The sequence below is a fragment of the Poecilia formosa genome, unplaced genomic scaffold (assembly GCF_000485575.1).
Source record: "Poecilia formosa unplaced genomic scaffold, Poecilia_formosa-5.1.2 Scaffold945, whole genome shotgun sequence".
Classification (NCBI taxonomy): domain Eukaryota; kingdom Metazoa; phylum Chordata; class Actinopteri; order Cyprinodontiformes; family Poeciliidae; genus Poecilia; species Poecilia formosa.
This window is the reverse complement of record NW_006800884.1, coordinates 1-12070: the sequence shown is the minus strand read 5'-3', so window position 1 is coordinate 12070 and position 12070 is coordinate 1. Positions and strand designations below refer to the sequence as shown.

At 41.6% G+C, this 12070-nt stretch overlaps 1 protein-coding gene and 1 long non-coding RNA gene across 5 annotated transcripts in view; one reads left to right on the top strand and one right to left on the bottom strand.

Moving 5' to 3' along the window:
• Positions 1–357, bottom strand: part of LOC107835042 (uncharacterized) — a 1929-nt gene extending 1572 nt beyond the window's left edge. For both annotated transcript variants that reach the window (XR_001660873.1, XR_001660872.1), the window contains exon 1: positions 89–357. This is a non-coding gene — a long non-coding RNA (uncharacterized LOC107835042). The remainder of the gene's footprint in view (positions 1–88) is intronic.
• Positions 1–11492, top strand: part of LOC103132169 (glutaminase kidney isoform, mitochondrial-like) — a 28003-nt gene extending 16511 nt beyond the window's left edge. The window contains exons 8-15 of one of the 3 annotated variants that reach the window (XM_007543929.2): positions 354–386; positions 458–516; positions 1690–1756; positions 2615–2665; positions 2821–2997; positions 3077–3208; positions 3964–4056; positions 11240–11492. In XM_007543929.2, coding sequence (XP_007543991.1) covers positions 354–386; positions 458–516; positions 1690–1756; positions 2615–2665; positions 2821–2997; positions 3077–3208; positions 3964–4056; positions 11240–11305 — 678 coding nt within the window. In that variant the 3' untranslated portion in view covers positions 11306–11492. Of the gene's footprint in view, positions 1–353; positions 387–457; positions 517–1689; positions 1757–2614; positions 2666–2820; positions 2998–3076; positions 3209–3963; positions 4057–5743; positions 8732–11239 lie in introns of those variants that run through there. The other 2 variants (XM_007543928.2, XM_007543927.2) reach the window with 2 other exon arrangements.
• The last annotated feature ends 578 nt before the right edge of the window (positions 11493–12070 follow it).

Sequence of the window (12070 nt, the reverse complement as noted above, 5' to 3'; positions counted from 1 at the left end):
CTACACAATCCTACACACACACAGACCTACACACACACTACACAATCCTTCACACACACAGACCTACACACACACTACACAATCCTACACACACACTGCCAATCTGGTTGTTCTAGATTAGCTAATCTACTAAAATCTCCTCCAGCTGCAGGCAGATTTTTCTCTCCTTAAATTGAGAAACCAATCATAATAATAACGTCACTTTATAGAGGCAAAGCTGCAGCGTTTAGGTTTTTATTTGTGATAAAATAATTTCTAATTCTGTAGCTTTAACCTGTCAGCAGTTAGCGTCCTCTGCTGCCCCCTGCTGGAGGACCCCCTCTCACTGTCGTCTTCTTCTGTTCTCTCTGCAGCAAACTGCCAGCAATGCAGAGAAATTTGACTATGTGAGTAATCTGATCCTAAATGTTCCCCGCATCCGGTCAGCAGCCGATCAGCAGCTCTGTTTCTCCTCCAGGTCATGACCTTTCTGAAGAAGATGGCAGGAAACGAGTATGTTGGGTTCAGCAACGCCACGTGAGCCTCTGCATTTAATCAACACACAATAATATTTACCATCAGCAGGGATGAAATGTCTGAACTATTGAAAATTATAAGATTGCTAATCCCAGATTATCTGAGTGAAAGTCCTGGATGGTTTTCTAAAATATCTCTGCAGAGGCAGAAATCGCACATCAGAGTTCAACATTTCATTTACAGGAATAAATTTGTCCTTTTTGTCAAATTTACAGCAACATTTACAGCCGTGTTTCTGAAAATTCAACGCAGCGACACACGAGTCTCAGAATGGAAATAAAATCGTTTTTTACCATCGGCTCGGCTTCACTTATTGGACCGATGTTGATGAAAATCATGGTTTATTTTTTTTACCCAGCTGAGAAACTCAGCTTTGATTCCAACTAACGAAGATTTTAGTCATCAATTATTCTGATTAATTGGATAAAATAAATTGGCACATTAAGCTATATTTTTTCCTTTTTTAGCAAATTGTCTATTTTTGAGTCTAAATACCAAGACTAATCAATTACTAAATTAGTTAATGATTATTGTGAACTGATTGATCTGATTAATTGTTTTGGCGGCACTGATCTTTCGTTCATGTTCAGTCCAGAACCAGAATAATTCTAGGTTTAATGAATTTATGTCAATTTGAACTTTGACCTGTGAATCACTGAGGTGTGAAAATACAAACGGTGTCGTTCCTGAAATGTATTTCATGTAGTGGAGGATGAAGCGTCGTCAGGATTCAGACACATTTCAGTTGTTTAAAAATATAATATTTTCTTTTGACTTTAAAACGACTTGATTTCTTTTCTGTTTTTCATTTTACCTTTTTAATGTTATATTCGTCTTTTTAGTTTCAAATTATGCATTTCTGAGGAAAGAAAACCTGCACTTTTACTTGCAGTTGTTTTTTTTTTAGTTTTAGTTTTTTACAAGAATTTCTGCTCATTTAATTCTGTTTTTGACATTTTTTATGTTTAATTTTTTATCATCTTCCTGGTTCTGTCCTGTGATTGAACTGGTCTATGTAAAGATGGCGGCTGCCTGCATGCTTTCTGCTGCATGCTGGGAGTGTTTTCTGGCAAACACTCATCATCATGTGATGATGATGATGATGGCTGCAGCGCTAACAGACGCTAACAGACGCCTCCATGCTTCCTGTAACGCGGCTCTCTGCTCTGACAGATTCCAGTCGGAGCGCGAGTCTGGAGACAGAAACTTCGCCATCGGATATTACCTGAAGGAGAAGAAGGTCGGAAATTTATTTAAACTGTGGAAACACTGAAAAACTGCACAATATGTTACAATGTATCCTTGTGGCGACGTAGCAGTTCTAATCTACGCTTGGTAAAGGATCGTCTGATCGGCATAGAGGAACGTTTTACTTCTCAAAAGTAATTAGTTTAAATCAAACTGGTAGCTGGATACTTCCTGATTTAAAAACGATGTATCAGACAAAAACTTTCCAAATTATTTTATCTTAGAGATTAAAATTAAGAAATAAATTTAATATTCACAAAATAACAAATTCAACACCTTTCCAAATAAAATATTTGTAAAATAATGCTTACATTAAGAAACTAAAACAAGAAAATGGAATAAAGCTGGTTTATAAACAGGAGGTCTCACTTTGACAAAAACAAGTTTGTTCTTCATTTATCAAAGTTTCTCACTGCGAGTCGAGGATCCAGAGTTTAGACTCAGGATTAGCAATACTTTATATCACGCAGTAAAGTTACTCCTGGAAGGTTTTTTTTTTCATTGTCATTCAAGTAAATGGACAGTAAATTTTTACACCAACATTTTGTAACAGATTTCGCATCTGATGTCAACATCAGAACATTTGCTAATGTCTAAAATATCTAAAAGATTCAGATCCGTCGTCTTCCTGTTTCCAAACAAACATCACCAAGTTTCATGAAGAGTTTTAGAAGCTGTGTCCAGTTTAGGAACCTAATATTTCACTGGATCGTCTTTTTTTTTTTGTTAAATAAAAGCTGAACCAAACATCAGCGGAAGGTTTTTTTATGAAGCTGTTTATGTTGAATATTTGATCCATTTATTAATTATTAGTTTCTCTGTTGGTAAACTGTCTAATATTTGTCTGCAGTGTTTCCCTGAAGGAACCGACATGACGTCTGTGCTGGACCTTTACTTCCAGGTGAGTGTTTTCATTTAAAAGTTTAAAATATGAATGGCTGAATATGACCTTCTGTTATTTCTCTCCTCCCTGAAGGTCAGACCAGTTTCTTCAGCTCATGTTTGCACCGTTTGTCCTCCATTTTGTTTGCTGACGGTTCCTCTCTGCGCCTCCAGCTGTGCGCCATCGAGGTGACCTGTGAGAGTGCCAGCGTCATGGCCGCCACGCTGGCCAACGGCGGCATCTGTCCCATCACGGGCGAGCGCGTGCTGAGCCCGGAGGCGGTGAGGAACACGTTGAGCCTGATGCACTCCTGCGGGATGTACGACTTCTCGGGACAGTTCGCTTTCCATGTGAGGCCCGGCCCGGTCCGACCCGATCCGCTCCAGGTGGTTTCGCTCCTCTAACCGCTCTGCTGCCCCCCCGCCGCAGGTCGGACTGCCGTCCAAGTCCGGGGTGGCCGGAGGAATCCTGCTGGTTGTTCCCAACGTGATGGGAATCATGTGCTGGTCGCCTCCACTGGACAAACTGGGAAACTCGGTCCGAGGAATTCAGTTCTGCACGGTACGGACAGAACCGGCCTGCCGGTCCTTTTAACGCAGGACGTTTACTCTGATCAGGTTAGAGCATCTGAACCTGATGAGAAAGCTTAGCCCCGACAACGTCTGAAACGTTCCACCAAAAGTGGGCGGAGCCAAGAGAGCGGAGGGGCGTGGCCAAACCTCGGGCGGAGCAGAGGGGGTGTGGTCAGGACAACAGAACCACTGATGCTAACTTATACACGCTACTGCTACATTTAGCAACTTTTCAGACCTTAATGGCAACTTTTTTCAGAAATGTCAACAAACGTAGCATCTTTTATTTCTCAGTGCAAAAAATGAAACATTTTGTTTGACATATCTAGATGCTTTTTTTCCAAGAAAGCAACTAGCGATAAGTTTAGTAACATTTCCAAAAAGGAAACGTATCTAGCAACATTGTTTTCATGTTGATGGCCCAGTCTGGACCAAACTTCAGCTTCTAGACTCGCATCAGTCTCTAGAATACTCTGGTCTGCAGGGGAAGTTGATGATATTAAATGGTTCTGCTTCTGTATTTTGCTTTAGTTTAACCAGGCCAGATTTCCTACATTGGACAAATGATTTGGATTGAAAGTCTGAAGAATCTTTTATTTTTCAACCGCAAACCCTTAAAATCCTGCGTATTGAATGGAAACTTTCCAGATGTCGATGGACTGCTACTGTTTAATCAGTGATGGAGTCCTGGCTAACGGTTAGCATCCTGCTGGAGGCCAAGCTAACGACTTCCTGTTGTTTCAGGATCTGGTCGAACTTTTCAACTTTCACAACTACGACAACCTGAGGCACTTCACCAAGAAGCACGACCCGCGCAGAGAGGGAGGCGACCAGAGGGTAAGGACGCCACGGGGTACCGCCGCGTCGGCCATCAGCTAGCGGTCGTCACGGCAACCTTCAGTGTCTGTTTCTGCAGTCCATCCCAAAACATACAAGCCACTCTGGTGTGAAGTTTCCATATATTCATCAAGAAAGGATCAGCAAAGGGTCACAACTATACATACAGGTTCAAATATATTCATACACCTTCTGTTGCCGGGTCAGATTTACTGGGCGGCGTTCCCTCTAACCCAGAGGAACGGCTTCACCTTTACAAGGAGCCAAAGACGAGGAAACGGGATTTAACGTCAGGTTATTGTCAGAAGTCACATCCAGGTTCTTCATAAAGGATTTAAATAAACCTTTAAAGGTCAGAGGTCACAGAGAGTCAGGACTAGAAAACAGGGACCTCATGAAGTGGCTTCACATCCTGCATTTATTCCGGTAAGACCGTCAGATAGATCTGTTGGTCGTCTCCATAGCGATGGATGCCATGTTTTTTAAAAAGCATGTACCGTATTTTCCGGACTATAAGCCGCTACTTTTTTCTAAGCTTTGAACCATGCAGCTTATATGTGGATTTTTCTTCAACCACCAGGGGGCTCTTTAGCAGGAAATGAATCATTGGAAGTCAAAATTGGAAATAAAAGAAGAAAGCGCCCATTAAAATTGAATTAGGTTTTAATAGGGAATTGAAATTTCAGAATGTTGTTTATCAGTTAAACAGCATTGAGGGGAAAAATAAGATTTTTCATTTTTTTAAATACTGGGATCATTATGAGAATTTGAGGTACAGATATTAGGATCCAATAGATGGCAGTAGTGCAACAATAATGGATGCAAGCTGCCGTTGGACTCTAAAGCAGAAGAAGAAGAAGAAATCGTCCATTTTCATTTAGCTTATGCTAGTAGCAACACGAAGGATCAGCACTTTTACTGTTATAGTTTCTGTTCGGAAACTTCCGTAATCAGTTCAGTTAAATCTAAACTGGGCAACTTTTTCTTTTTCAACCGTAATAAATGTGATATTCAGTTGACCTGTTATGACTCAGATTTTGGGTGTCCGCCCCTCTGCTGCATCGCTGTGGAAAACCTGGAGCGGCAGAGATATCTGCGGCTTATATGTGAATGTTTACTGGTTTTAAAAACAACCTTGGGGTTGTGGCTTATAGTCTGGAAAATACGGTAAATCAAAACATACCGGGCCACGGATGGAACCCTGAGGATCCCCACAGGTCGGCCGGCTTTCTCAGGATTTCTCCCAGGCCAATGTAAATTATGGGATGCCGTTTGTACAGTTAGTCAAAAAATTAAATTAGATTATTTCGGCTTTCATGAGAGAACATGGGAGGTTCTTTTTTCACATTTCCACCATGTTGTTCATTAATTTACAATGTCAGTTTCAAACTAAATATTTAGTTTGGAGTGAACTATTTAAATATTTAGAGAGAGATGAGGCCCTAAAGTGTGTGCGTGTGTGTGTGTGTGTGTGTGTGTGTGTGTGTGTGTGTGTGTGTGTGTGTTAGCCTGTATGCGTAGCTCCTGGCTGGTGATGCGTTCATGGTGACCTCTGACCTCGGCTGTTGAAAGGGCAACGCAGCAAGGCGCCGCTGCTGTTGATGATAAACTCCTCCAGGTGTTTTGTTGTTGCTGATCAAAGCGATCGGTAATGAGACTAATTGATTATCCGTGTCGATTGAAACCGCAGCACCACTTCGGACCGATGGATTACGAGAGCCTGCAGCAGGAGCTGGCACTGAAAGCGCCGTTCTGGAAAAAAGTGTCTCCCACCGAGACGGACCAGGACAGCTCCACCACTGTAGTCTATAGGATGGACAAAGTCGCCGAGTGACCCCTGACCTCCACTGCCTGCTCCACCCCATACTTATATTTATAAACCATGTAGACCATTATTTATTGTTTGTGAAGCGGTTGCTATGGGGACGAGTCGGGAAGCTCTTTTTACTGTTTCATTTGGTTCATATTTGCTCTGACCATCAGCTTCATCTCACTCCAGATTCTGCAGAACCGACCGGGTTTTCTGGGTTTCTTTGTCAACAGGAGGCTCCGCCTCCAAGGGGTGGGGCAAATAAGCAAGCAGCCAATGAGGATGGAGAACTGGTTTGTGTTCAGATATGCAGAAATATTTTAGATTTAGACGGTATTTGCACAAGAATATAAGTGACATGGTGATGTGATCTGCATGGAGGCTCAGGGCATGGAGGCTGGAAAGAGTTTTAATTTCTGGAAACTGACAGTTTGGATGAAGATTTAGGAAAATAAGGCACTTATCTTGTTTAGAAAAGTTGGAAAATTGATGGATTTTACAGAAAAGTCACATTTTAAAGCTATAAAATTTATTTAGTTACCATATTTAAGTACATTATCCATAACACTTTGAAGTGTTAATGATCAGCTGCTGTTAATTCTTTCCTGCTGCAGTAGATCCTGAACCTCCAGTCGATTTCTCTGCTTTTATTTTAATCAATTTAAAGTAAAATGTAAATTTTTTCGGTTTTAATCATGAACATTTTATCGTGTGTAATTTCAATGCGTTGGACCCACGACCATGACTGCCCACAATTGTAGTGAGCAGAAATATTTTCAAAGAGCCTCATTTTGTCTCTTTAAGCCAGCTGAGCAGCAGTGCACAGCCTCTTTTAACTGCTGGAAGAGTTTAGTTTTATTTTGTCTCGTTACTTTTACAAATTAACACTGTAGAGGAACGAAAACATTTTTGTTGCTTGCACTGGATTTTATTTAGTGACGTCACAGTAAATTGGGCCGAATGCAGATAGATGCCCGCCACACTTTCCAGAAAAAACGATAATAATCTTGCAGTGTACGTTTCTAAGGTGCAGTTTATCCAAAATGTTCCGTTGTCATCAACCCTCAGTCAGTCGGTGCTGAGACTCCGGTCGCTCCGGGTTTTCCTTCCTGCTCCGGGTTTTCCTTCCTGCTCCGGGTTNGCTCCGGGTTTTCCTTCCTGCTCCGGGTTTTCCTTCCTGCTCCGGGTTAACTCTGCGTTTTTCTCGGCTGCTTTCTGAATCCGGCAGGTTTACAGAAAATCTGCAGAAGTTTTGCTGCTTTATAAATAACTGACAGAAACGAGGCTTTAAACCTCAAAACCTGTTTGAACATAAAGATCCTCAGAAAGCTTGAAGGAAAGTCTGACTAAACCTGGTCTGGATGAAGAGTTTTGCACAATGCTGTAGTCCTCTTCATTTCCCATGATCCTCCACTAGGGTCAAAGGTCAACTAAATGATCAGAAAGGAAAACAAGCTGAAATCTGTTCATTGTATCACTAAATTATCAGTGGATCTGTTTCTTCTTCATGGCTGTTGGTGAGATGAATGCAGCAGCGTTTTATTCCAGGCTCTGGTCTCTGTCTCGGTTCTGGTTCTGGTCTCTGTCTCGGTTCTGGTTCTGGTCTCAGGCCTGCAGTGTGTTGTCAGTATTCCTGATCCGTTCTGCGATGCTCAGAGCAGCATCTGTATTTTGCTTTCTGGCTTCTTTTGTTTGTGTTGGATGGAAACTTTGGCCGGTTGCTGTCGCCCCCTGCAGGAACCTGAAGGCGTTGCAGGTGAAAGGGCTTAATGGTGGCTGCACCAGTTGGTGCTGGAGCCGTTCAACTGGTTTTAGGATGGAGTTGAGCTCAGACAGAGAGAGCTGCTGGAGCAAAAAATCTGATATGTGAAAATGTTTTTTACTTTGTTACATTTCTACTCTGTTTTATTTTTGTCTTTTATTTGTCTGTAGATAAAGATTCAAAGCCTCAGCTGCTTTAAGGCCCCTTGGAGACAATTTGAAGCTAAATCAGGTTACAGCATGATTTCACTGTAAATAGACAAAACTTTAACCAAAATGAATACAAAGTTAAATTGCAGAGTTGTAACTCGGTGTCATCGGCGTAGACATGAATTTTAAGTCTCCTTAGGAAGGAAGGAACTGGTCTGAGGATGGATCCCTGAGGAACTCAGGAAATCATTTGTTGACTCAGATTTTTTTTTTTGAGGAATGAATTAAAACGCCGTTGATTTTCTGCTTTTCCACTCTGCATAATGCGCTCCATTAAATCCTTGGGGGTCATAAAGTTAAATTTGTAACACTTTAAATCAGTTTGTTGTTCTGAAATCGACGTTTCCCTACGATCTGCCGTGATTCATGAATCGTCTCAGCGTGTGAGCTAACGCCGGCGGAGCTTTTGAATCTTTTACTGATTGTTCTCATGAAAATCATCCGTTTTTGTTTTCTGCTCGTCATTCCGTTTCTTTGAATTCTCATCCTGCATGCTGAGTTTTGTACAGAATGTTAAATGTTTTTATTTTCTCCATTCTTATGTTGATTCTCGTGCTGAACCTTTTCTTTCTTTAAGAAATGTTGCTACAGATGCAACTTGGATGAATAGGGATCATTTCTGCTACTGTCTGACTGGAACTGTGAGGTTTCTGGACTCAAACCAAAGATTTCATGTTTAATTATGAAAATAAACTCGTTTCAGGTTTTAAATGTAGAAATGAAACCTTACATTTCCAGGTGTTTATGTTTGTGATTGTGTATGAAGTCTCCATGAATCCATCATCTGTCCTGTCAGCTGATTGGAGCAGACGTGACAGTCTGTTGTTCATTTGATTTTTCTTGTTTTGCCATTTTTGTCTCATGTATGAAATAAAATAAAGCTCTTATCTATCAGCTTCCTGTTTTGTTCCACAACTCTAACTTAACCCACAGGGATAAATTGCAGTTTAGTTCCTACTGGGTGTTTGAAGCTGTTGGTCATCATCATGGGGGCGGAGCTTCAGGGTTACATCAGTAAGGGGTGCCACAGGGTTTGCTACTGGGCCCATTTCTTTTTAGTTTATCGTTTATTAACCATCAGGGAGGAGTTCAGAGTAGAGCTGCTGGATGAACAGGTGGTTGGATGAATTGATTACTTTATTTACATTTAAAACAGTTTTTCTTAGAAGTCCAATAATAACGATGATCCAAATATTTTCATTCTAGTCTTTACCAGTGAAGTAAAGACTATCCTGAACCGGAAAAAGAGCGTTCAGGAACAAAAACTGACCAGATCAGGAGGACACAAAGGGAACTTAAAATCTTCCTGAAGGAGGCTGAAGAGACGTATAGGAGGAAGCTGGAAAAGAAGTTTAGTGAGAACAACATGCAAAAGGTGTGGAACAGTATGAAGACTATAACAGGCTGTAGTGGTAAGAGTGGCACTACAGCGGATGGGGATCCTGAGAGAGCCAACAAACTTAACACTTTTTTAAATCGGTTCAGCTCCCCCCAGGCCACCCCCACCTTTTCGCAATTCCCCTCCAGCCCTCCTACCCATCATTCTTCCACCTCTACCTCTCCCCCTTCTGCCGTTATTTCCTGCTCACCTTCACTATTTGCTCTCACCACTCATCCTCCTCCTTTTACCGCTGACCAGGTACGGACTGAGCTAAGACGACTCCATCCTAGTAAGGCTGCAGGACCAGATCGGGTGTGTCTGAGGGTTCTAAAGGCCTGTTCTGTGGAGTTAGGAGAACCTACAGCATGTCTTTAACCTGAGTCTGCGACTGGGTGTGGTCCCCACCCTATGGAAAACATCTTGCATAGTTCCTGTTCCAAAAAAGGGTCGCCCAAGCAACCATTTGGTTCGCTGGATAATGGATTACTTGACCAACAGACCACAGTTCATCAAGACGGCGAACTGTAGGTCCACCATTCTGACCAGCAACACAGGGGCTCCACAGGGCACGGTTCTTTCGCCCCTCCTCTTCACCCTCTACACCTCTGACTTTAAATACAACTCGGCTACATGCCACATGCAAACATTTTTGGACGATGCTGCCATTGTGGCGTGTATAAAGGAGGGTGGAGCCTGGTGAAGGACTTCGGAGCATGGGGCCACAGGACAAACTCCAACTGAACATCTCTAAAACAAAAGAGATGGTTCTTGATTTTCGTAGGGTGCCCCTCTTGCCTCAGCCTACCACCATTGATGGCATTGAGGTAGAGGTGGTCAGAACATATAAATACTTGGGCCTACAACTGGACAATAAGTTGAACTGGTTTTCCAATACAGACAATGTGACCAAGAGAGCACAGAGTAGAATGTACTTCTCGAGGAGACTGGCCTCCTTCAGTGTGTGCTCTAAGCTCCTGTACATGTTTTATAAGTCCATTGTGTCTACTGTAATATTTTATGCTGTTTGTTGGAGGGGCAGTGCAAAGAAGAGGGACATACAGAGACTGAATCGCCTCATCCGCAGAGCTGGCTCTGTGGTCGGTGTGAGCCTGGAGTCTGTGGAGACAGTGGTGGGACAGAGGACAATGTCCAAACTCAGTTTAGTCCTGGAGAACACAAGGCATCCCCTCCATACTGTTTTCTCCAACCAGAGCAGCTCCTGCAGTGACAGGCTTCTCTCACTGGGATGTTCAACTGAGAGGATTAAAAACTCCTTTGTCCCACCGGCCATTAGGTTTTACAATGCTGTGATTTCTGGGAGGGTTAAGGGAGGGAGACGGAGTAATTAGCATTTTAATGTATTTATTGTATTTAAGTTCTTTTACTAGACCAGTTTTAATGCGTGTGGATGTGAATTGATGTGTGAGCAACAGACAATCTTAATTTCCCTGTGGGATTAATAAAGTTTTTACCTTACCTTATTCTAGACAGAAAATGGAAATAATCTGAGAATTTAAAAATAGAAAACGTGGATTTCTTATTTCACTTTAACTTTATTAAAACTAGCTTTGGGGATCCTGACTCCATGGTTATGACAGCTGGGTTTTATAACGAGCTGCTAAACCAGTAGAAACTTCATAAACCAGTTTTAGGTTTCTCCTGGGAATCCAGAACGTCATCATGACCATTTTAAATGTCTACGGTGAGATTTTACAACCTGTTAGATGTTCAGGAGTTTCACGCATTGAAGTGTGCAAAAAGTCTGATTTTTCTGTATCCATACAGTATTTATATTCATCCTGCAGGTTAATTTCTATTGCTTTAACTTCAACGCTTCAAAGAAGGTTAAATTTAGAGGTGAACAAAACTGATCTTATTGGTTTTCATATTTACAAACAGTTTAATGTATTAATTTTGAGGCGGATCATCTCCATCAGTCCGTCTCCAACATGTCGCAGCGGTTTGTCCTCCACCCGGAAGCCATCGGTTTGTGGGCCTGATGTCTGTGATTGTGTCCTCAGGTGAAGTCTGTCATCAACCTGCTGTTCGCTGCCTACACAGGAGACGTTTCCGCCCTGAGGAGGTGAGCATTTCTCCCTCTGAATCCAATGTCAAGGTTTTACTCTCAGAAGCTCTGCACTGACGCAGCTGTGCGCTTTACCGCCCCCTAGTGGCGACACAACGAGCATGTCTACTGTTTTTAGATGTTACTGGTGGCCACTTTATGACTACGTGTATGATCCATTGGCAGTAATAATTCCCTTCATTTAGCCTGTCTAAAGGGGCTAAAGTTTTTTTTCCACGTTATTTATTCATTTGTAAAAAAAAAAAAAAAATCAAATAACTAATCTGCAAACTAAATATTTAGCTGTGGAAATTAACTTAAATATTTAACTATCAAGCTAACTCTAGTTCAGAGCCATTGTTATGTAAACGTTGGGAGCAATTAGCTCTGAGCTTTTCATCTAACTGTATGTTTAGCAAGCTAAATATTTAGTTTGGAGCCATTGATGCTCAGAGTTACTAACACTGAGGAGCTATTTAACTAAATATTAGTTCAAATTAGGTCAAAGTAGTTAGCAAGCTTAAATATTTAGGTAGTGCAGAGATAAATATTTAGATATTTATCTAAATGTGAATTTGCATTTGCTTGCCAACAAGCAGAAGTGGACTACCAAAATAAAACTCACCTGGTATAAATTACATTTTTAGCTATTGGAATAACGCTCAAGAGAAATTAATTTAATCAGAGAATGTCATAAATGTGTGTGCAGGGCTGCACCGATTGCAGTTTTCTGGCCGATCCCTGGTTACCGATATTTAAAAAGCCTGAGCTGCTGATTTTGGTTTTG